This window comes from Marmota monax, unplaced genomic scaffold (genome assembly GCF_021218885.2).
Source record: "Marmota monax isolate L192 unplaced genomic scaffold, Marmota_monax_Labrador192_F-V1.1 WCK01_AAM20220418_F8-fsc00092, whole genome shotgun sequence".
NCBI classification, from domain to species: Eukaryota; Metazoa; Chordata; class Mammalia; order Rodentia; family Sciuridae; genus Marmota; species Marmota monax.
Window position 1 is genome coordinate 418993 of NW_026692583.1, and position 24878 is coordinate 443870.

Sequence of the window (24878 nt, forward strand, 5' to 3'; positions counted from 1 at the left end):
GCCTGTGGCCTGTGGGCGCTGTTCCCTCCCCTGGGACACCCTGAACCTCCTTCCTGCCCCCTGGCCTGGTTTGTCACAGAAGTCCAGCCCTCTGAGCCATCCAAGGGCCGTCCACCGCAGCAGCAGGACCAGGGAGAACAGACCCTCTGCCCTGCTCTCCATCTGCATCCCCGCAAGAGTGGCACAAAGGTTAAGAGGAGGATTGCGAGGAGTGTTTGTAAAAGTCCAGGGAGGCTCTTAAACAGAGGGACACCCCCGGAGCTGCAAGGAAAGGGGAGCCATGGGGCTCTGGAAATTCCAAGTTGACATAGAGAGCGACTTATTTGGAAAATGAAAGAATACACAGGAAAACTGCTGCGAAACATGACAGACAGCCTGACATGCAGGATGAGCCCTGGGCAACTGGGAGAGACAACGGGTGAAGACTCTGATGAGGAGAGCTGCAGAAAATCCCCACCGGGCAGCCAGAATGGTCCCGCCAGGGCTGAGGGGCACTGCCCACGGTCCCAGCGGCTGCAGAGGCTGAGTTGGGAGGACAGCCTGGGTGGCACAGGGAGACTCTGCCTCAAATTAAAACAGCCAGGTGCGGTGGGGCACACCTGTAATCCCAGCAGCTGAGGAAGCTGAGGCAGGAGGATCACAAGCCATCCCAGGGCAAGACCCTCAACAGCAAGACCAGGGAGAGCAGGCCGTCTGCACTGGGCCCAGTAGGTGACTTTTTGTTGTTCCTGCTTCCAGCGCTGGGGTGGAACCCAGGGCCTAGCTCGCACCAGGCAGACACTCTGCTGAACCTCACCCCCAGCACCCCACCATCCGTGACCTTCTGAAGGTTGAAAACCGCACCCCTATCGCTCACAGCTGAGCACTCGGCCGGGTGGCGGGCCACAAGGGTTGGCTAGGCCTGTGCAGACCTCAATGATGTCACTCCTGTCCCTATTCTCCACACCTTAATCACCCTGTTGCTTTGTCCCACAATATCCCCAAACCCTGTCCTGGGGCGGCATTTTGAGAGTTGGTCCCCCAGCTCCGCTTGGGAATAAGCTCCTTTTTCCTTTTGCAAACCTTTCTCAGCCATGGGCACACCAAGTGGTCCACAGACATTCACGAAGATGCCTGCCCTCTCAGCAGGTGGGGAAGGGACACAATGTCAATAATGCAGTGACACTTTGTTCCCAGCATATATTGAAAAATTAAGAAGGCAACACCCATTGCTGGCTGGAAGCTGGGCAGAGAGCACGTCCACCATCCCTAGTAAAGAGGCCAGGCGCTGCCCGTAGGGGAAGAATCAAGTAAAATTTCCAATACAAGTATTTTTAAATACAAGCATCTTTGTCCCTGGGCCCTGTGATGCTGTGGCAGGAGTCCATCCCGCAGAGCGACACAGGACCAATGGGCAAGGACAGCAGTGTACCCTGCGACCATAATGCTTCAGACTCAAGTGAACCTGAATGACCAAGGAGTGGCCCATAAAGTGTTGTGCCCCAATTAGGGACGTGCGCAACTCCCTCGGCTCCCCAGCTGCACTGTGCCCGGCTGGAGAAGCCTCCACTGACTCCTTCTGGGCCTGGGCTGGCGCCTGGCTGGACTTCCCGGGGTCCCTCCCACCTGCCAGGGTACAGTCTCTACCCGGCCACCAGAGGGAGCTGTTTAAAACTAAATGTGATCCGGTCATGCTCAGCACTGGGCCTTGCAGTGTCCTCCACAGCAGGCCCCACCTGCTCCTGCCTTCATCTCCCTGCCCTCCCAGTATATCCCCAAGGAGCCTGGAGACCAAGTGCAGGGTTGCTGTGTGCACTCACCACAGAGCAGCCCCTGCTCCAACCCCAGGGCCTTTGCACTTGCGGTTTCCTCCGAGGCTCCGACATCCCCCTAGTTCCCACCTCATCACTCCGTTGCCCACTATTGGTACCCTGGTCTGGTGCGTGAATCCCGAAAAGGCTGAGACGCCTGGCCCGGTCAATCCAGGCAGGGAGTCCAGGGAACCTGGCACTATCCTTAGGCACACAAGAAGGTGCTCAGTGTTGCACACTCCCTGGCCTGAGGGGCTCAGAAACACCGGAGGCAACCTCTGTACAAATGCAGAGCTTTCCCGCCTGCTGGGTGACTTGGGGGACCAAGCGCCAGTTCAACCAGGCCGGCTGCAGGGACTTTCCGGAGGGGGTGCCTGGGTCCCCCAAGCAGACGTGTGATTCAAAGAATGAGGCAAAAGAAGACGAATGGAGATGCCGGGGATTGAACCCGGGGCCTCATACATGCAAAGCATGCGCTCTACCACTGAGCTACACCCCCGCACGGGAAGTCTTTGCGCGGGAGCCTGATAGGCAGCGGCCCCGGCCTGGAGCCCAGCCAGGCAGCGCCGCGCTCGCGGACCCCGCCCTGCGGGACCCGAGAGAGCTCGCCATCCACAGGAGCCACCCTGGAGAACCGCTGGCATGGCTCTTCCTCGTTAGTATAGTGGTGAGTATCCCCGCCTGTCACGCGGGAGACCGGGGTTCGATTCCCCGACGGGGAGGCTACCTGAGGCTTTTGCATTTTGAGATGTAGGTAGGCAGGACTCGGTGTCACCCTTGTTTGCACCCATGACCGGGTGAACGCGGGCCCTGCCGTTGGATTCCCTGCTCCGCGGGCCCCACCCAGTGGGGACCTGTCATTCAGATAATGTGCATCCACCTAGACCCGCTCTCGAGCTCCCAACTGCATGCCTCCACTGAGGTTTTACAAGCCAAAGGCAAGTTTCCATTAAGGGAAAGGGCAGTAACAAGCCTCTACTGGTCCCCAAGTCGCCTTGCAGTCTTGTTCAATCACACCTGCCCCACATCTCAGGTGGAGAAACCTCTGTTTCCTTTTACACTAAAATCACCCATGTAGACTCATATCTAACATTTGCAAAAAAGTAACTTCCAAGTGGATTGAATCAAACAGAGATTCAACTGGAGGGAAAGTACAGTCCCGCTCACCAGCTCACAAGGAACCCAGCTTCCCAGCACAGAAGCAGAAAGGGGGTTGGTTTGCTTTATTTTCAAGGGTCTTAAGGCGCATTGTTTGCAATTCTAGAAGGGGCAGCAATCTGGACCCTAAATGGCTCAGAATGGTAAATGCTGTGTCTTTTTTTTTTTTTTTCTTTCTTTCTTGTTGTCTTTGTTTTTTGGTAGCTATACCCTTGTACTTGTTTGGTCTATGTAGAAAATAATGTAGGTAAAAAATAAATTTCCTACAGTGATTAAAAACAGACTGTAGGCAAAAGACTCTAAGGACTAATATCTTTGTTACAGACACCATTTATTCAAAATAAAAAGAAGGAAAGAAAAGACAAATAATTTATTCAAATCATTAAGAAAAATCCTAAAATACCCGTAGACCAAGAGTCAACAGGCAATGAATGCACAGAAGAGGAAAAACGAGTTGCTGATAACACTGACTGGAAAGCTGGCTCCTACAAATATTTAAAACACATGGAAGGCGGGCTGGTGGCCACCTGTGATCCTAGTGGCTTGGGAGGCTGAGGTAGGAAGATTGCAGCTTCAGCAATTTAGCAAGACTCTGTCTCTAAGGAAAATATAAAAAGGTCTGGAGATGGGGCTCAGTGGTTAAGTGCCCCCCAAGTTTGCCTGGTATCATAAAAAAGGAAGTAAAACCATCAGTTCACACTTTCAGCCCTTGCTGTAAATAACTTTTTTTTTTTTTTTTTAGCTATGACTGAAATCCTGTGTCAAAAAGGGGACTGGTGGTTTCCAGGGCCAGGGACAGAAATGAGGAGGCCCAGCCAGGAAATGTTGGAGCTGGATGGGGGTGCCGGTGGCACCACACGGAGGATGTACCCAGTGCTCCTGCTTCTTTTCCCTTGGCGAGGCTGAGTCCCGTGAGCCACACCTCAGGACAAAAATGACTTGTTAATCAAGACTTGTTTGGGGAAGAAAGGAGTGAAAGCCAGGATCAATAGCTCAGCCCCCTTCTGAGGGCGCTTCCAGGTCTCGAGTACCCCACACTCTGGCCCCACAACCCCGCGTATGGAATTGAGCTTTTAGTGCTAAGATCTTAATACAAAAGGGAAAACCTGAGCACAAGGGCACAGCGCTACAGGCTGGAAAACGGTTGAATTAACTCCTACGTATCAGGTGATGATGGGCCCAGGCCCTTGAAGTTAAGATGTTTTCTTTCAAAACACGAATCTTTACATCTTTATTTTATATATATATATATTTTTTTCTTTTGCAGTATGGAGAATTTTTTTTCTCACTTTCTTTATTTCCGTTGGGGTCTGTTTGGGGGAGACAAGTTTGTCTTCTTTTTTTGGGAACTGGTAATAGAACCCAGGGCAGGTGCATATTCAAGGCAAGTGTTTTGCCACCGAGCTACATCCCAGACCCAGTCCCGAGAACATACTAGGCAAATGTTCCGCTGTTTCTTTTTTTATTTTTTTAAATTCTCTTTATTTATTTGTTTGTTTGTTTTTGTGCTTGTAGATGGACAGCATGTGTTTATTTATTTTTATGTGGTGCTGAGGATCCAACCCAGGGCCTCACATGTGCTAGGTAAGCGCTCTACCACCCAGCCACAACCTCAGCCCTGGTTTTATTTTTACTTTCTTTGACACAAGCTCTCACTAAATTGCCCAGAATGGCCTTGAACTTGGGATCCTCTTGCCTCAGCCTCCTAAACATCTGGGATCATGATGTGTGTGCCTCTGTGCCCAGCCCAAGTTAATTGTTTTGATAATCATTTTTCCTAACACAGAGGATTTTATTGGGAACTAGTGTGTTTTATGGGATGAAGAAAACTTTTCTGAAGTTCAGTAATTGCTTTCATTTTATTTATTGAAAAATTAATGTTGCTACTTTTAGTTAAAAACATAGAACATGATCAAATTTTAACAAAGATGATCTGTCTCTCTCCATGTGGCTTTTGATGAACACGTATCCACAGGAGTAAGGCCTAGAGGGATGTTCAACTAACCACCCTCGAAAGCTGCTTCCTGTAGCAGGACATGGGTACTTCCTGGCCCAGAGTGTCAGTTTTCTGATAGTGATCTGATCAGTTTTCTGCTTCTTGATAGTAATCATGTTTTGATTTTAAAAATCAAATCATAAAAATTAAATAATAGGGTTGGGGTTGTGTCTCAATGATAGTGCGCTCGCCTAACATGCCTGAGGCACTAGGTTCAATCCTCAGCACCACATAAGAATAAAATAAAAGATATTATGTCCACCTAAAAAACTAAAAAATAAATGTTAAAAAAATAAATAAATAAATAAATAATATACTGGGCACAGTGGCCCACTCCTCTAATTCCAGCGGCTCAGGAGGCTGAAACTGGAGGATTGCAAGTTCAAAGCCAGCCTCAACAAAAGCAAGGCACTAAGCAACTCAGTAAGACCCTGTCTCAAAATATAAAATAGGGCTGGGGATGGGGCTTAGTGGTCGAATGCCCCAGAGTTCAATCCCTGGTACCCAACAACAAGTACAAATTTAAATAATGTGATGGCATTGGAGGGTGTTGAATAGGGGCCCCCAGTGTGGCCTTATTTGGAAGAAGGGTTTCTAAGATGTCATTTAGGGGAGGATCTTGAGATTGTTAGCACATGGAAAGTGCTCCTGCAGATCATTCTGGGTTGGGGCAGGTCCTAAATGCCCTTAGGAGAGGCAGGAAAAGAGAAAGCAGAGAAATAGAGAGGAGAGCTATGGGAAGAAGGACGCCAAGGGTGGACCGGTGTCCACAGGCTGAGGTCCGCCTAGGACTGCCTGCCCACCTCTGCCAGAACCTGGGGAGAGGCCTGGAGCCAATTCTCCCTCAAAGCTTCTAGAAGAAAGCTGCCAGCACCTTGCCTTTAGACTTCTGTCCTCCAGAACTGTACAAGAATAAATCCCCATTGCTTTCTGCCACCCGGGTGGAGTTATTTGTTACTGCCACCTAACCCACTTATGTCACAAGTATTGAGGGCCTTCTGTGTGCTGAGCTTTGAGTTGGTGGATTGTTAAGTGAGAAAAACAGGGGATGGGTTGGATGTGAATTGCTAGCCTGGCTGTTTGGAGCTGGCTCTGGCAAGACCTGACACCCATATCAGAAATGAAAACATTGAGCTGAATGCCCAGCCAAGGCCATCTGCAAGGCCTCTTCTAGAGACTCTTCAGATGGGGACACCAGAGCACAGGGCCTCCTATTTCTCCCAAATCATTTCCAGGATGATTCCTCTGAAAGCACAAATCTTCCCCTCTCCAGGAAAATCCAGCGTATGGATGGGCGGGTGTCCTGCAGCCTGGGTGAGTCAGTCTTGAAAAAAATAGCAGAGACGGGGCTTAAAGAACACACACACATTTCCCCACAGCTCTGGGGCTGCCAGCGGCTCGGGCTTCTTCTCACCTTCTCTCCTTGGCCTGCCACCGGCCACCTTCTCTCTGCTATTTCCCTGCAGGTGAATCCATCCTAATCTCCCTTCCTGTGAAGACACTGGCCATCTTGGATTAGGGCCCACCCTCAGGTGCTGCCTGAAGTAGTGGGTTCTTTAAAGGTCCTGCCACCAACTGCACTGTCACATGCTGAGGAACCAGGGTTAGGCCTTCAACATATGAGTTGTGGGGGGACATCATTCAGCCCATAACACTGGATTTGGGGACTCACAGAGGACTGTTGGCTTCAAGATGTGCAGGAAAATGGCTGTGTCTGAGTTTCCATTTGGAAATTGAAGGGGTGTCTCAAAAGGCAACGTGTTTGTGACTGAAGTCTTGACAGCTTTGCTGCCCCAGGGCCTCCTGTTCCTGGTCAGGGCCAGCCATTCCCAGCAGCCCCCCAGCCCGGGTGTCATTCTCCCTGACTCTTCCTGAACCCCATCTCCATCCCCACGAGTTCCCAGCTCCTCCCTGGCCTGGGACACCCCTGCTCTGGCTGTACCACGGCCTCAGCCTCCTCGCTGGTGTCCCTGCAGCCACCCTGGTGGTTCCTGTCCATTCTCCAAACTGCAACCAGAAAAACACCCAGACGTAAGTGTCCCCCACTCCAGTGGCTTTCCAACCAGCACCCAGAGGAAAATCCAGCCCGTGTTCCCAGGCCTTGCAGGTGAGTGGGATGCGGCCTCTGCCCCACTGGGCCTCGACTTCTCCACTGTGACCACTCTCCTGTTCCTGCCAAGGCTATGCCTTTCCATTCTCGGGAGCCCAGCTGTCCCCCTGCCTCCCCAGGGTCCAGCATGCCGGGCTCCTCCTCCTCGGCCTCTGCTGTCCCCTTCTCCTGCCCCCGCCCCAGCGTCTAGCACCAGGATTCGTCTTCCTTCTCGGCAGGCACTGCCCACTGGACAGCTGCTGCCTGTTTGCTGGTGGAGCAAACGCACGTCCAGCAAACGCTTGCTGAGTGACTGAAACGGGGAAGGGGCTCCCGCGGCGAGGGGCGGCCGCCCGGGCCCAGGCTGGACGCCCACCTGTGGCCCTGCTCCCGCCCGGGCCCAGCGGCGCGCTCAGGGGCGGCGGCCCTGTCCCCGCGGACAGCCCTGGCGCAGTCGGCCTCCCGCGGCACCGCGCGCTGCGGGCCGGGGCGCGACGCTGTTCCCCGCGGCGGCGGAGCGACCTCCGTCCGTTCCCCCAACAAGCGTTTGTCCTGCGTCTGCAACGTGCCGGGCTCCGGGGTATCCGGCGGGGACAGTGCGCAGTGCCTGGTGCGTGTTAGCCGGGGACACGCTGGATGGACAGGGACACAGTGCGCCAGGGAGCCGTGAGGGAGGCCAGACCCGGGGAGGCCACGGGGGCGGCACCTGGGAGGACGGGGGTCGCAAAGCGCAGGGGATGAGAAACGGCTTCCAGTGCCCCACGCCCTGTCGGGCACTGCAGCGCCCAGCGCCTCCGCGCGGACAAGGAGAACAGCAACTCATCCTAGCAGCGGCCGCCGAAATAGCTCAGTTGGGAGAGCGTTAGACTGAAGATCTAAAGGTCCCTGGTTCGATCCCGGGTTTCGGCAGCTCCTCCTTTTTCCGTCTCTGCGCACGGCAGGAGCAGAGCAGCGCCTGCTTACCCTATCCCAGTTCGTCAAGGGTCGCGATTTCTTTATTACGAGACCCCCCCCTCACCCCATGGCGGTTAGAGGCCCCGCTACGCCCTGTTTGGTCAAGTTGCACGGGGACCAAGGTCTCCCTGGTTTATCTCTTAAGCGCCTATTCATCCCTGGCGTGCGTTTGTTGATGTCTGCTCGTTAATTTTTTGCTTTCTGTTTTTTTTTTTTTTTTCTTTTTTTAATTTCTGCGTTTTAAATTCTCCAGGCTAACAAGGACCGAGCAAGAAACGGCCACCTTAAAATGCCATTTAGCCAAATCCGACTTATTTTGCAAGAAAATATAAAGGTTTAACCCCCTGAAATGGACGGGAAGGGGCAGGGGAGACAAGTTACCTTAAAGAAGAGTTCCAGGGAGACATTGGCAGAGCTAGTCCTCGTTAGTATAGTGGTAAGTATCCCCGCCTGTCACGCGGGAGACCGGGGTTCGATTCCCCGACGGGGAGGCTGCAACATTTTGATGGTGGAACGACGTCTTTTTCATCCTGACCTTGGCTACGCTGGACTTCCGGGGCTGACATTTCTTGTCTTGCTCCAGCCCCAGCATCTGACTTCGGAAGATGCTTATGAACGTGAGACATTTTCTCCCCCTAAAACAGTCAGACTGTGTGACCTTAAAACATCACCGGTGTGCAGCTGCTGCACCCCACAGGCAATAAACAAACTCTTTACAAGATGCCATTTATTTTTGTCATAATATGGGAGCCAAAGCCATAGTTGAGACAGAAAGAGGAGAGATTGCCTCGCTAGTTCCGGGGACACACCAACACCTGATGGTGTCACTGGGGCTACTTTTCAGTGTCCCGGCTGGGAAGTCCCCCTCCTCTCCACCCTGAGACTCCCAGGTCTCATTCCAAGTGGGGCACCTTAAATACAAGTTAGACCTGGAAAGCCCCAGTCTCACCACCTGCGTAAACTGGTGATCCCCTCAAGCACACTCCACCATCCCCCCCCAGGACTGGCAGATCCCAAAGGGACTGAGCAAAAGTTTACAGCTCTCACTCTAGGGAGTGAGCCAAACCCACGGAGAAGGGAGCGTTCTTTAGAAGTTCCATCAAGGGAGTGCGAAGGTCAGGGCGGACACGGGGACAGGGGAGATCTGAAATAGCTTTCTTAGCCCTTTACCTTCCCAGGCTCCTATTCTGTGGTTCATTTCTACCTTTATCCCAAACTTTCCCACATTCATTCCACAAACCCTACTGAGCACCTTTTATGTGCCAGGCCCCATCCTAGGCACCAGGGCTGCTGCAGGACACAAGCCAGACCAGGCCCTGCCCTTACTATTAAAATGGATAAATGCAGTAAGAAAACAAGGAGGATGTGTGACAGGGAGTGGTGAGACAGGTAGGTCAGTAGGAGATGCTTGGGAAGGCCCCGCTGAGGAGGGGACGTTTGAGCAAGGTGCTGGACATCTAGATGGAGCCAGCTGGGGCAAGAGCTGAGGGACAGCCGTCCAGGCTGAGAGCAGTAAGTGCCAAGGCCCTGAGATGGGAAGGAGGCGGCCCAACCAAGGACAGAACACGTGGGGAGGAAGAGGAGCAGGCGATGAATCAGGGAAGTCCATTCCACTAGGGCCTTGCGGAGTCTGGACTTGATCTTGTCGGGGGTTTTGTGCAGAGAGGAAACAAAATCAGGTCTGCTCTGAGCAGAGCGCTCTGGCTGCCATGCACTTTGGGGGGAGGAAGCAGAGGGGCCTCTGGGAGCTGAGCGGTCTCTCAAGGTCATGGCCCACGGTGCCACCCCTCTGCTCTGCCGCCATCGAGCTAGAGGAATGAGGACAGGGACGGTTTCTGCAGTAGATCATCCACACCCTCTCTTTCTTCCGCTGCTCTCTCTCACCAGGACAGAATCAGCGATGTGGCAGCTCACACCTGGAGCAGACGTGAGACCCTGCAGTTCCCCTGCAGTTCCCATGGAAACTCCACCGTAGCTTCAACAGCTCACATTTCAGGGTCTGCCCCTAGACGCTGAGAACACTGTTCTAGATGCTTTGTCTTGTCAAATTGTCACAAGTCCTGGTGAGGTAGGGGCTCTGGAAACCTCTGCTTCCCGGATGAGGGCCAGAGAGGCAGGAATGCAGGGCAAGCTGCTTGGGCAGCAGAGCAGATCCGGCGGTGAGGGGGCCGATGGCAAACCAGGTGGCAGGAAAGGTCTTCCACTCACAACCCCTTGAGACTTTGAAGACACTAAACCTTTGGGCTTCTTCCCCCTGGCCCTCTCCACAGGCCCCCAAGGCTGGGTGCCCCTTCACAATTTCAGGATGGCTCTCCTAGTGGGATATTGCAGAGATCCCCTCTTCTAAGGTTGAGCCCTGATTCTGGGGGTTCAATCCGTTTCTTTTTAATTTGCTCATTTTTACATCCGGAACAATTTGGGGGTGGGAAGGAGAAAGCCTTCAAGCAGATGTGTGGACTCAAATTCACTGAGGGTGGAATGGAGATTTTGGGGTACCATCAGGCCAATGTCCTCATTTACTGGAATTTCTGATTTATTTTCCATTTCCTGTAGCAATTAGAATCTTTGTTGCAAGGCTATGGAGAATAGGCCCATTTGAAAAACAAGAAATGAATTTTTTTGGTTGGCTTTTGCTAACCCTAATAGCCATTTAAATGTATGCACAAGATTCAACCCGAGGGCGTGGAAACCCTTACGAAAGGAGTGTAGCAGAGATTTTCAGGAAGCCCAGCACAGAGGGAGGGGGATGTAGCTCAGTGGTAGAGCGCATGCTTTGCATGTATGAGGTCCCGGGTTCGATCCCCGGCATCTCCACTTTTTCTTTTTTCCTTTTCTAGCCACAACTCTTGGTTTTACTGTTTGCAGCTGAGCTTTTAACACAAGGTGTGAACTCTTCAGGGTGAAGCCCCTGGTGTCTTAAATGTTCCTTGTTAGAGCTGAAGAAGGGGAGCAGATAGCAGGGAAATGTCAAAGCGGAACCTAATTTGATGATTGACAGCACAGCAAATGTGAGCAGGACAGTCATTTGGAGGTTTCTGTGCCTGACATTGAGGACTGCGGATGTTCCTGGACACATGGCAGTGCAGATGTATGTAGGTCACTCAAGGTTGGGCCTCTGGCTCTGTGCCTCAGTGACCCGGTTTGTCCAGGAAGCAGCTCAAGGTCAGCTGCTGCCCAGCCTGGGGCTCTGCTCTCTGCAGCAGGGGGCAGGAGAGGGTAAGGAGGGAGCAGCTTTCACTTCCACGCACCCATGGGCGCCTCAGTTACGTCAATACACTGTTTTATCATTCATTTAAAGAGGAGGCACTCTGTGGCATTCTGTAGCTAGCCATGACAATACACCTGTCAACTCCTGTCTTTTGACTTGACTTCAAGCTTTACATAGTTGGAAAAAAAAAATCTGATCTAAGAGCTAGAAGGACCTTGGTCTTTGCAAACCTTTTGTTTTTGAGACAAGGAAACTAAAATTTGTGAAATGATTCACCAGCTAGGTGGTGACGTACAGGTGACAGAACCTGTTTCTAATGAGTCTCCACAAAGCGCATTTCTTCCCTATGTACCAGCAAGGTTTTGAGGGAACAAAAAGGTAGAGTGTTATTTCTAAAGCTATCCATCCCAATGTGAAACTAATTATATGTGCTTGTGTTTCACACTGTATCTTATAATTAAATCCATAACAGGATACGGAAAAATGCCACAAGGAGTTGCTGCTGCTAAAGGCTTGTGTTGGCGCTTCCTAGATCTGAATTCTTTGAATTTTTTTTCAATTATTACATTTTAATACATACAGAACCCATCACATGAGGCGGAAGTAGAAGGGGAGGTGCTAGTGGCTAGGAAGGGGGCAGGGGAACTGTTTAATGGGGACAGAGTTTCAGTTTTGTGGATAAAAAGATCTGAAGACGTTGGTGGGGAGGGTGATGGCGGGGTGAATGCACTTAACATTACTGACCTGGGCATTTAGAACAGGGAGACTTTAGGGCTGGGCTGTGGCCAGGGAGTGTTTACATGGAATGCCAAATCCGTGGGCTAGATCCCCAGCACTGCCAGGGGCTAAAAAAAAAAGAAGTCGATATGATGTTGTGATTTCTCATGACTTAAAAACAAAATCGAAGCCAAACAGCTTGGATACATTCCCAGTTCTCCCAACCCAGACAAATATGGAGACAACACCAACCGGTTGTTTTCAAGTTCTGCCCATTCAGGAGCAGGTGTGTCAACAGGAAAGAGAGCAAAGGCCCTTGGGTTTCCATCCCCGGGTTGGCCAGACCTCCGCCCACCCGCCCGCAGGTGCTCCAGATGACCTTTTATGGTTATATAAAGCATGACAAAGCAGGCCAGGCCTGCCCTCCTGCTCCCTGGTTCACTCGGTCTCTGGGGGGGAAAGGAGCTCGCTGGCCTTAGGACTCCCAGTCAATGTCCAGATGCCGAATCAGGTCAAGGCATGACCTTAGGGGAGCTGGATCTCTCAGGGGATGGAAGAAAGGCAGGCGGGCTAGAGTGTTCCCACCCCACTGCAGCCCCACACCCTGGCGCCGACAGCTCAGCCCATCACGTGCCCCCTCCGCCCGCCAATCCCGGCCTGTTGCTGGGCCTCGGTCCCCTTTCCATTGGTGCCAGCTCTGAAGCCATCTTCCTTGGGTCGCCTGCAAAGGCTGGATCCATCTGTGGGTGGAACGAACTCCAAGTGGAGCCTGTGACTCATCTGCTTCTGGCACATTCTAGGTCAGGACATTTTAGGTTTTAGGATTGTGACTTGATACCTGGCTCCTGGGTCCAAGTGGGACATTTAGACCATGGGAGTCATTTTCAGAAATAGAAAGGCAGTCATTACTGCCACCAACAGCACCCTCTGTAGGGTAGAGTCCACCCTGGTCCAACTGCCTTTCTCTGGAAGGGTCTGTCTGCTAGAGAAGGGTGTCATTTTCCCTTTGCCAGAAGGACAAAAAATGTCACTAGTACCACCAGCATCTTCCTCTCCCTTCCCTACACATGTGACAAACCAAACTGTCCTCGGACGTGGCCAAGCATCTGCCAGGGAAACCACTCCCAGGAATAGCAGCTTCTAGTGGGAGGCCATATTCTCCCATTTCCAACACACAATGGATCTGAAGAGAGGGGACCCTTCCTTCAGGGACCACTGGCTTCTTCTGGGGCTAACCCCAGGCCCATTCCTCACTCCCAACCAGGACCTCCTCTTGTCCCTCCTCCTCTCCTCTCCTGCCTCTGAAATTAGAGCTGTTTGTCTCTGTACAAACCTCTGGACTCAGAAAAGCTATGTCACGAAGCTCATGACTCAGACATTACACACAGATCACAAGACTCAAAGCACAGCACAGCCCCAAGCAAGCAGGGTGTGGCTGAAACCAGGCCAAACCTCAGCTGTTCCTTCCCTTAAAAACTTCTGCTGAAATTCAGAAATTACCTTCCCAGAAATCTACCTTGGAGATCACCGAGGCTTCCTACTAAACCTGGAAAATGATGTTTCATTTTTTATTCTTCGTTTAAATTTTGCCAGTGACCCGTGAATTCATTCTCCTTGGAAAATTTCAGAGGTTAAAAGTCATTTTGAACGATGCTCAGTTCTTGTATTTTCATTAAGACATCAGACACAGGTTACCATAGGAAATAAGGAGTTTCCCCCAAGCATTCAGCAGAGTTGGGAAGGCACTCACAGTTTAGGGGGAAAGGAGGTGAGAGAGAGAGCTGGACAGGACTCACCCAGGCAAATGAAGGGACATGAAGACACCAAAATCAAAAACACACACACACACAGGAATAATTTATGACCCAGAGAAACTACCCACAAGAAATTTTTTTTTTAAAGTCCTTCAGGCAAAAGAAAAATAATATCCGGTGGAGACCCTACTCTATATCAAAGAAAAATAGCACCAGAAATGAGAAGGTGAAGTTTAACACCCATGAATATATATTTATAATTATTTCGGTCTCTTTAAAAGATAAACTGTTTAAACAAACAAAAAATAGTAAAGTATTATTCCCCAGCACTGCCACCCCCCTCAAAAAAAAAGAATTAATGTGTGGCTTATTAAACATGTAACAAGTAAAATGCCTCCTGACAGTAATTGTGACAAAGCCAGGAAAACAGAAAGCCTGCTCGACTGTAAATGTCGTACCCAGGAAGTGACACCTGCGTGTGTCTTATGTGTGAAGTGATATCATATTAAAGGTAGAGTAGAGCATGATTTTTACTACAAAAGAAGAAAATATATGGCAGTTTTGGTTTGATTTACCCCATTTTAAGCAGAATGTTGAAATGACCTTCATTATTTAAGAATGCCATCTTTTCTTAAAGGCAGAACATTATTCAGTTAGTATCTTTTTTTTTTTTCTTGGCAGAAATTCAAACATTATCCTCCCCCTACGTTTGTAGAAACAGGGACTATTTCCAGAAGAATCCAGAAGGAACAGTGGCTGGGGAAATGACACACAGGAGTCACAGTATAGGTTGTGGTAAAAATGAAACCACCTGGGCTCGCAATCCTCCTCTTTCCTCCTCTTTTATCAAAATAGAATGTTCCTGTGGAGTCACAGTTTGTATTTGACATATTAAAAATCCTCCCCAGAAATACGCACAGCTGAGACTCAATTCCTGTGTTTTAAAACCTCGCGCCTCACATTTTAGATAGCTGGAAGGATCTGAACGCTTCCCCTGGAGAGGAGTGGTCAGTGTCCAGCAGACAGGTCCAACCTGACTTGACCATCACACAACACCCTGAACACCCTGGGTTCAACCATCACGGGGTCACTTACACATCCGTAAACATTTTCTTTTTCTTTTTTTCCATCTCAGTTTAATAGACTTAATTTCGGGGCCGGGGGTGAAACGCAACAGTGGGACATCTGCAGTCGAAGTAAAAAATAAAAGGACATCTCAGGCTTAAGCCCCTTCTGAGTACATCAAATGCAGAAGGAGCTTGAATCCGCAGTCTCCTTGTCGGCAACCAAAGGCGACCCTCTCCTGTTCAGGGCCACCGAGAACAAACAGGAAGGCCCCGGAACAGCCCGGAGGCCGACCGCCGGCCCTCAGGTCCAGCTCAATTCCCTCCCTTCCAAGGGCAGCTGGACAGGCTCCTTCGTGGGAGCTCTGGGGACGCCGGCTCGTCCTTGACCCAGGCCCTGCGCGGAGACTGCAGCGTCACGCGCCCTGTCACCGTGCCACAGTGGGGGCTGGGCCCGCGGAGGGCGGCCAGGGCGAGGGGACGTGGCGGACCGGGCACAGAGCGGCTAAAACAGACAGGAGCCAAGGCCCGCGGGTCGCGGGGGCAGAGGGCGCGCTCCGTTCCGCTCCGGCCCGGGCTCCACGCCGGGCTTTCGCCCCACCCGCCCCGCCCCCATCCAGGGTCGCCGCACCGTTGCGCCCGAGCTGATCCCTCCGCCTGGCCCTCACAACGGCCACCTGCCCCCCGACGCGTGCGACCCCCCACGCCTCGGCCTCGGTCCGATGATATTCCAGGAACGGGGATCCGGTGGTTCCGGTTAGTCGTTTTCTTTCCGGAGGGCGGAAAGGGCGGAGGAAAGTAGTCCCTTCTCGGCGTTTCCGCGGAGGGATCTCTCCGGGCGGTGGACGCCACAGCCTATATAAGGCGGCGCCGGGCGGGGCGCAGTGAGTTCCGTCAAGGCCGTGAGTTCTGTCGCTACTCTACTGCTTGCTGCTGCCGCTGGTGAGCTGACGTCGCGGCGCTCGGGGCTTACTGGCCGTGCGGCCGTGTGGGAGACGGGGCCGCGCTGCCTGCCTCGGGGCCGGCGGCTTGGTGCTTGGCGCTTAGCGCCCCGCCGGACCCGAGGGGACAAGCGGCAAAATGGCGGCCGCTGCGAAACCTTAACCGGGAGGAGCCGCGCCGCAGAGAGGGGCTGTGAGGCTGGGGCTCGAGCCTGCCGTCAGGGGGCGGAAGGGAAGCGCGGGAGGGCCCTGGCCGCAGCGGGAGGTGGGGGCAGATGGCCCTGCGGCGGGGTTGGAGAACGCCCGGGCGGGCGTGAAGTGTTTCGGGGCTCGAGTGACTGGAGGGGCTGGTCGTCCGCCCCCGGGGGTGCAGACCGGGATGAGGTGCCGCGCCGTAGTCCTACTCCTGGGGCGCGCTGCACACCGTCGCGGTCGGGTGACGTCACCCCGTCTGTTCGCTCATGCGGGGTGGGGCCGCCTGCCCATGTGGGTGTAGGCGGTGTTTCTCAGTCGCAGGACTCGGGCCGAGGTTAGACCCTGCTGGATTGACAGAACCCGGCATCCGGAGGGGGGGGTGAGACTTGAGGCCTCTGAGGTTAAATTGGTCAAGGTTTCCAGGCTGCCTTAGTGCTCCAAGCCAAGGTTTTGAACTAATTTATCAGTAGTGCTGCCTGTATTTCTTGATGTTGCTAAGGCAAGTTTTTCACTTAAAAAAAAAAAAAGTTTCTTGGTAATGGGAATTGAATCTGAAGACGCTCTCCCACCGAACTCCACCCCCAGGACTTCTCATTCTTTATTTTTTAGGGGGCTACCGGGGATTGGACTCGGGGCCCTCAACCTCTGAGCCCCAGCCCTATTTTGTATTTTATTTAGAGAGAGAGTCTCACTGAGTTGCTTAGCACCTTGATTTTGCTGAGACTGGCTTTGAAACTTGCAACTCTCCTGTCTCAGCCTCCAGAGCTGCTGGGATTTACATGTCATTCTTTATTTTGAGTCAGTTTCCCTAAATGGTTCAGGTTGGCCTATGACTTGCCCTCTTCCTCCCATAGCTTCCCAACTATCTGGGATTAAAGGCTTGTGCCACAAGGCCCCTTTTAATTATTTGGACAAGTATACAGCGATACTGAACTTTCGCCATTAGCACTGCTAAAATTCTTGGTTCTTTTTGTTGTTGTTGCCCTTTTGTAACCAGACAATGCAGATCTTCGTGAAGACCCTGACTGGCAAGACCATCACCCTGGAGGTGGAGCCCAGTGACACCATTGAGAATGTCAAGGCGAAGATCCAAGACAAGGAGGGCATCCCCCCCGACCAGCAGAGGTTGATCTTTGCCGGCAAGCAGCTGGAAGACGGGCGCACCCTGTCCGACTACAACATCCAGAAGGAGTCCACCCTGCACCTGGTGCTGCGTCTCAGAGGTGGGATGCAGATCTTCGTGAAGACCCTGACGGGCAAGACCATCACCCTGGAGGTGGAGCCCAGTGACACCATTGAGAATGTCAAGGCGAAGATCCAAGACAAGGAGGGCATCCCCCCCGACCAGCAGAGGTTGATCTTTGCCGGCAAGCAGCTGGAAGACGGGCGCACCCTGTCCGACTACAACATCCAGAAGGAGTCCACCCTGCACCTGGTGCTGCGTCTCAGAGGTGGGATGCAGATCTTCGTGAAGACCCTGACTGGCAAGACCATCACCCTGGAGGTGGAGCCCAGTGACACCATTGAGAACGTCAAGGCGAAGATCCAAGACAAGGAGGGCATCCCCCCCGACCAGCAGAGGTTGATCTTTGCGGGCAAGCAGCTGGAAGACGGGCGCACCCTGTCCGACTACAACATCCAGAAGGAGTCCACCCTGCACCTGGTGCTGCGTCTCAGAGGTGGGATGCAGATCTTCGTGAAGACCCTGACGGGCAAGACCATCACCCTGGAGGTGGAGCCCAGTGACACCATTGAGAACGTCAAGGCGAAGATCCAAGACAAGGAGGGCATCCCCCCCGACCAGCAGAGGTTGATCTTTGCGGGCAAGCAGCTGGAAGACGGGCGCACCCTGTCCGACTACAACATCCAGAAGGAGTCCACCCTGCACCTGGTGCTGCGTCTCAGAGGTGGGATGCAGATCTTCGTGAAGACCCTGACGGGCAAGACCATCACCCTGGAGGTGGAGCCCAGTGACCCCATTGAGAATGTCAAGGCGAAGATCCAAGACAAGGAGGGCATCCCCCCCGACCAGCAGAGGTTGATCTTTGCCGGCAAGCAGCTGGAAGACGGGCGCACCCTGTCCGACTACAACATCCAGAAGGAGTCCACCCTGCACCTGGTGCTGCGTCTCAGAGGTGGGATGCAGATCTTCGTGAAGACCCTGACGGGCAAGACCATCACCCTGGAGGTGGAGCCCAGTGACACCATTGAGAATGTCAAGGCGAAGATCCAAGACAAGGAGGGCATCCCCCCCGACCAGCAGAGGTTGATCTTTGCCGGCAAGCAGCTGGAAGACGGGCGCACCCTGTCCGACTACAACATCCAGAAGGAGTCCACCCTGCACCTGGTGCTGCGTCTCAGAGGTGGGATGCAGATCTTCGTGAAGACCCTGACGGGCAAGACCATCACCCTGGAGGTGGAGCCCAGTGACACCATTGAGAATGTCAAGGCGAAGATCCAAGACAAGGAGGGCATCCCCCCCGACCAGCAGAGGTTGATCTTTGCGGGCAAGCAGCTGGAAGACGGGCGCACCCTGTCCGACTACAACATCCAGAAGGAGTCCACCCTGCACCTGGTGCTGCGTCTCAGAGGTGGGATGCAGATCTTCGTGAAGACCCTGACGGGCAAGACCATCACCCTGGAGGTGGAGCCCAGTGACACCATTGAGAATGTCAAGGCGAAGATCCAAGACAAGGAGGGCATCCCCCCCGACCAGCAGAGGTTGATCTTTGCCGGCAAGCAGCTGGAAGACGGGCGCACCCTGTCCGACTACAACATCCAGAAGGAGTCCACCCTGCACCTGGTGCTGCGTCTCAGAGGTGGGATGCAGATCTTCGTGAAGACCCTGACTGGCAAGACCATCACCCTGGAGGTGGAGCCCAGTGACACCATTGAGAATGTCAAGGCAAAGATCCAAGACAAGGAGGGCATCCCCCCCGACCAGCAGAGGTTGATCTTTGCGGGCAAGCAGCTGGAAGACGGGCGCACCCTGTCCGACTACAACATCCAGAAGGAGTCCACCCTGCACCTGGTGCTGCGCTTGAGGGGAGGTGTCTAAGTTTCCCCCTTTTAAGCATTTGACAAGTTTCTTTGCACTTTTCTTTCAATAAAGTTGTTGCATTCCAAGTCGTGTTTTTGTCTTTTTAGTTATAAGAATATTCAAATTGGAGTAGGGTTGGATCAGCAGGATTCAGTTTAAAGATCTTTGAATTAGGGCTGGGTCTCAGTGGCAGTGCACTTGCCTGGCATGTGTGAGGCACTGGGTTCAATTCTCAGCATCATGTTTAATGTTTATCAACAACTAAAAATAAATTAAGGGGTTGGGGCGATAGCTCAACGGTAGAGTGCTTGCTTAGCACATGTGAGGCCCTGGATTTGATCTGCAGCACCACCTACAAATGAATAAATAGAAAATAAATTTTAAAAAAATAAAACTTTGAATTAGTGTTGGGTTGGTGCATCAATGTTTTTGTGGTTACCATGAAGTAAGAAATTGCCATTGCAAAGTGGTATATAGAACTGTAGGAAGGTAAAAATAAAAGCTGGGTTATTCATGCTTTTTAAATATTTTTCCCCTTACAATTATCCTATACTCAGGAAAATTATAACAAAAACAGCAAATAGCAGAGATAGTGGTAGATTTTATATAAATATATAAATCAATATACCCCTTGATTTTATGAGGCAGATACTTTTTAGGGGGTACTGGGGATTAGACCCTAGGGGTGCTTAGTCAGCCGTATTCTTAGAGACTGAGTTGCTGAGGCTGTCTTTGAGCTCACAGTTATGCCTCAGCTTCCCAAGCTGCTGGGAGTAGCATTGCAGGTGTATGGCACTGTCAGGAGGCTGACACTATTTGATTTTACTGATGAGAAAATATGTACAAAGGGGCTGTGGTTGTAGCTAAGTGGTGCAGTGCTTGCCTGACATTGGAGACATTGGAGAAAAATGCTGTGGTTGTACCTCAATGGTAGAGCACTTGCCTAGCGTGTTTGAGGCACTGATTTCAATCTTTAGCACCACATAAAAATAAAGGTATCATGTCCATCTACAATTTAAAATAATTTAAAAATGTGTACAGTAGTTTAAAAGAATGTCAGGAATAAAAAAAAAAGTGTCAGGGTTGGATAGATTAATGTTTTATGTGTGTACATTGAACAGGTTTGTATTTACTCTTTGGGGTGGTGTGAGAAGAATGTTTCTTGTAGGAAAGGTATTTAAAAAGGTAAGATGGGAGGGGAAAGAATCTGCTTTAACATAGTAGCTGCATGAATCACCGGTCTGCATAGAAGTCAATGAGATCAGATTTATTTGAAAAGGTGGCAGGTAATATATTTTCCATCTACTTAACAAGTTTAAAATAGAGAATGATGCCAAGCATGGTGGCCCATGCTTGTAATCACAGCAACTTAGGAAGCTGGTAAATTTGAGGCCAGCCTCAGCAATTTAGTAAAGCCTAAGCATGTTAGAGCCTGTCTCAAAGGGGGTGTGGCTCCGTGCTTAAAGTGCCTCTGGGTTCTATTCCTATTATCAGAATGGCTCGTTGCTGTAATTTTCAAGATGAACTTGATTCCTCAGGTTTTCTGTTGTGACAGCGGTTTGTTGAAGCAATTGGCCTCTGATCTGAGTTTATACTAGTGCTCTGGAAGATGGGCGCACCCTGTCTGAATACAATGTCCAGGAGGAGTTGACCCTGCACCTGGTGCAGCGTCTCAGAGGTGGGATGCAGATCTTGGTGAAGACCCTGACCGGCAAGATGGTGACATTTGCTTAATCAGATGAAGAATTTGTAATTAATTAAATTACAAATTCTTGAGGCTGGGATATAGCTCAGTTGGTAGAGTTCTTGCTTCACATGCAGATGGGCCTGGGTTTAATCCCCAGCACGACAAAAAACAAAAAACTGGGGCTGTAGCTCAGTGGCAGAACACTTGCCTATGTGAGGCACTGGGTTCAATCCTAGCACCACATAAAAATAAAGGCATCTATAACTAAAAAAAAAGTTGAAGGGAAGCTGGCTTAATATTAGGCATTGCCATCATCCAGAGACCCATTTGAGAATCCAAGCATAATCTATGACACTTTGTTCTTTTTTTCTGGTTGGGGGGGAGGATGTGATACATAACCAACCTCTGATGCAGGGCAGCTTTGTGTTGTCCTTACCAATTTTAAAGAGGCTAAGAGTGAACGTGTTCAGATGAAGCCTAGCTTTAGAGATGAGAGAAAACTGCTGTCTTTTGAGAAATCCATTCATCTGAAGGCAAATCCACGTATTTACTGAATGGCCATGACTCGTCCATACAAATGAGCACACAGGACAAATGACCAACACCAGCTCCTGTAATTACAAGGAGCTGCTGGGCTAGTTCCTGTGCAGGTCTTCTCAGTGCTCACTGATGTGCTTATATCTTTAACTGTAGGTAGACAGAGACCTTTATTTCATTCATTTGTATGTGGTGCTGAGGATCAAACCCAGGGCCTCACAGGGCTAGCCAAGCGCTGTATTGCGGAGCCCCAGCCCTATAGTGGTGTTTTGAAGGTGTCCATGTTGGGTGGCAGGCATGGAGGCTCTGAAGTCCGTTTCAGTGTGTGCTTTGTGAAAACGGCTTCAAGATCAGATCTGGAAATATGTGCAAGAGGTCAGTGACTAATGATGCTGTGTTTGGAAACATGGGACTGGGTCATTAACACCTGGTACCTTGGGGATATCTGGAGTCCCTGTGCCCTGCATAGATCCAGAAGAATTTTGGTTTTGAAAGGTTGGGTGGGTTTTATAGAGGGAGGATGCTCAAAAATTTATCAGAGGGGCTGGGGTTGTGACTCAGTGCTTGAGTGCTTGCCTCACATGTGTGAGACACTGGATTCAATTCTCAGCACCGCATAAAAATAAATAAAGGCATTTGTTCATCTATAACTAAAAACAAAACAAAACACACCACCACCAGAGAGCACTACTTGATTACAAGAGTATCTTGAAGTTCAATGAGAGGCTTGCTGACTACAAGTGCAGTTACTAGAAAGGTTTTAAAAGCAGTTATAGATACAAGCATATCAGTAAAATCAGTGATGTGGATATAGATACAAGCACATCAAAAAAATATCGGCTGACACCCAGGAAAAAATTTAGGGAAATGATTTGTGTTCCAATGTATTTTTATACATTGGGTGTATGTTTGGAGGTTTGGAAAGGCAAAGGTAATAGTAGTCCACTTAAATTCCTAATCAATTTTACAGAGATAATCAGTTTTTTGGTACCGGGAATTGAACTCAGGCACTCGACCACTGAGCCACATCCCCAGTCATATTTTCTGTATTTAGAGACAAAGTCTCACTGAGTGGCTTAGCGCCTCGCTTTTTGCTGAGTCTGGCTTTGAACTCTCAATCCTCCTGCCTCAGCCTCCTGAGCCACTTGGATTACAGGGGTGCGCCACCGCACCCAGCCAGAGATAACCACTTTTAATACCGTTTGGTATTCTTTTTTACTTTTACAATTACTGTATGAGTTCATGTGTATGCGAACACACCACACACAAACTGGGCCATTCTCAGTGTTTCTTAGCTTTGTATTTTGACTAGGTAACATGGACAACTTCCCAAGTCAGCCTGTGTAGATATTATTCTTTTTAATACTCTTGCTAGTGTTCAGTTGTATGGATGCTCTATGATTTATTTAGCCTGTCTGCCAGCACGTTTCCTCCCTTACGATTGTATATGTTGCAGAGTACATCTTTTGCATACAAATGTTTCTGTAGGCTAGGTTACTAGAACGGCCAGGTTGAAGGAATACTGCTATTTCATATGTGCTGTATTTATGTTTAATTTTGATTTCCTATAATGTCAAATTTCAAAGCTGGGAATGGTGGTACACTCCTGTAACCCCAGCTATTTGGGAGACCGAGGTAAGAGGATCACAAGTTCAAGGCCAGCATAGGCAATTTAGCAAGACCCTGACTCAAATTATAAAATGAAATTGTATGGGGCTGGGGATGTGGCTCAAGCGGTAGCGTGCTCGCCTGGCATGCGTGCGGCCCGGGTTCGATCCTCAGCACCACATGCAAAGATGTTGTGTCCGCTGAAAACTAAAAAATAAATATTAAAAAAAATTAAAAAAAGAAAAAAAAAGAAATTGTAGCTCAGTGGTAGAGTACTTGCCCAGCATGTACCAGGCCCTGGGTTTGATGTCACACACACACACACAATTTTAAGAAAGGGAATCTGACAGTGGGGAAACCTGCTTTTATGACATCCTATTAAACACATAGTTCACAATTTTGAAAGTGGATCACGGTGCAGCTCCGTGGCAGAGCTCATGTTTATAGTGCATTTAGGGATCAAACCAGAGCCCTGTGCATATATTCTTACACTGAGCTACAGCCCCAGCCCATATTTTTTTGTACTGTGAATTGAACCCAGGATCACTTTACCCCTGAATTACATTCACAGCCCTTTTTATTTTATTTTATTTTTTTGAGACAGGATCTCAGAGTTGCTGATGCTAGCCTCAAACTTGAGATCCTCCTGCCTCAGCCTCCCAAATTGATGGGATTACAGATGTGTGCCACTGGGCCAGGTCTCTCTTTTTTTTCTCTTTTTAATTTTTGGGGGATAAGGTGATACTTTCATGTGTTTCAAATATTCAAAAAGTTTAATACAGTGTGAAATGAAAAACTTTAAGCCAGTGCTTACCCTGCCCCACCATGTGCACTTTTGGATGTGAGGTAAGTTTGAACACTGACTGACCCAAGGTGGTGTTCTGAGCGGGACAGCTGCCCATCTTCCTTTTCCCACCTGACTTCTGTGGTCTGGCAGGGTTCTAAAATCTGCTCATTTTTATACAGGGAAAAGCTTCCTGCAGTTTCCTCAAGGGTCATACAACTGTTAGTGAGGAGAAAGTCCCCGGTTCAGCAAGGACAGGCATGCCAGGAACGAGGACAGTGTGCGTTGATGAGGGACAGATGCTTCTGTCCTCAGGTCCTGTCTAGCAAGACGACAGAGATGATGGACTTGCACAGTCTCACCAGATGATCCTTAGGTCTTAAAGCTTCCCAAAGTTTGGTTTCATATTTCAATACTATGCCAGAATCCACTCCCAGGAGTGTTATTTCATGGGCTGAAAGTTGGCAAACTCCTCACCGAGTCATGACTCTGGCCTTGTGCCCGCGTGTCCTTCAAGGTATGCTTGTTTAAAAGTCTGGGACAGGCCTGGTGCTGGGGCTCAGTGGCAGAGCGCTTCACTAGCATGTGTGAGGCACTGGGTTTGATTCTCAGCACCGCATATAAATAAATAAAATAGAGATCCGCTGATAACTAAAAAGTGTATTTAAAAAGCAACAACAACAATGGGCTGGGGATGTGGCTCAAGCAGTAGCGCACTCGCCTGGCATGCGTGCGGCCCGGGTTCAATTCTCAGCACCACATACAAACAAAGATGTTGTGTCCGCCGAAAAGTAAAAAATAAATATTAAAATTCTCTCTCAAAAAAAAAAAAAGCAACAAAAAAAAAACCCCTCTGGGACATCTCAGTGTGCAGTGCTCATTTGTACCGGAAGAGGGAGCGACGGGGCCAGACATTTGCTTAGTAAGGAGGCCTGCAGCGCCCCAGAGTGGTGGTGGTTGGCCAAGCAGTGTTTTTATTTTTACTTTTTTATTCTTTTTCAGAGGCTTCTGCTTACTTGTGAGTAAAAGTTAATTTACTGTCCCCCAAAAAACATTGCTTTATTCTTTTTCTGCCTAGAATGAGCTACTCTTCAAGCCCTGAACCCTGCTTCGACTCCAACTGGAACTGCTCTGTGGCACCCACTGCAGCCAGGCATGGTGGCACACACCTGGAACACCAGGAACTCGGGAGGCTGAGGCAGGAGGATGGCAAGTATAAGGTCAGCTTCAGCAGCCTAGTGAGACCCTGTCTCAAAATAAAAAATAAGGGCTGAGGATGTAGCTTGTGGCAGAGCACCCTGGGTTCAGTCCCTGGCACTGCAAACACACCATGCAGCTAAAGCTCCATGAAGACCC

The 24878-nt window shown here is 50.4% G+C and overlaps 1 protein-coding gene and 5 non-coding genes across 6 annotated transcripts; 5 read left to right on the forward strand and 1 right to left on the reverse strand.

Moving 5' to 3' along the window:
* Positions 1-2217: 2217 nt before the first annotated feature.
* Positions 2218-2289, reverse strand: Trnaa-ugc (transfer RNA alanine (anticodon UGC)). Its single transcript has one exon. It is a non-coding gene; the product is annotated as a tRNA-Ala (tRNA).
* Positions 2290-2440: 151 nt separating this feature from the next.
* Positions 2441-2512, forward strand: Trnad-guc (transfer RNA aspartic acid (anticodon GUC)). The gene has a single exon. It is a non-coding gene; the product is annotated as a tRNA-Asp (tRNA).
* A 5357-nt stretch (positions 2513-7869) lies between these two features.
* Positions 7870-7942, forward strand: Trnaf-gaa (transfer RNA phenylalanine (anticodon GAA)). Its single transcript has one exon. It is a non-coding gene; the product is annotated as a tRNA-Phe (tRNA).
* Positions 7943-8406: 464 nt separating this feature from the next.
* Trnad-guc (transfer RNA aspartic acid (anticodon GUC)) lies at positions 8407-8478 on the forward strand. Its single transcript has one exon. It is a non-coding gene; the product is annotated as a tRNA-Asp (tRNA).
* Positions 8479-10729: 2251 nt separating this feature from the next.
* Positions 10730-10801, forward strand: Trnaa-ugc (transfer RNA alanine (anticodon UGC)). The gene has a single exon. It is a non-coding gene; the product is annotated as a tRNA-Ala (tRNA).
* Positions 10802-15522: 4721 nt separating this feature from the next.
* Ubc (ubiquitin C) lies at positions 15523-18992 on the forward strand. The gene is made up of 2 exons (XM_046445997.2): positions 15523-15672; positions 16864-18992. The coding sequence occupies exon 2, from the start codon at positions 16867-16869 to the stop codon at positions 18922-18924; it is 2058 nt and encodes a 685-aa protein (XP_046301953.1). The 5' UTR covers positions 15523-15672; positions 16864-16866; the 3' UTR covers positions 18925-18992.
* Positions 18993-24878: the final 5886 nt, after the last annotated feature.

Excerpts from the sequence above, each read along its gene's own strand:
- Ubc (XM_046445997.2), top strand. The coding sequence starts at position 16,867 with ATGCAGATCTTCGTGAAGACCCTGACTGGCAAGACCATCACCCTGGAG.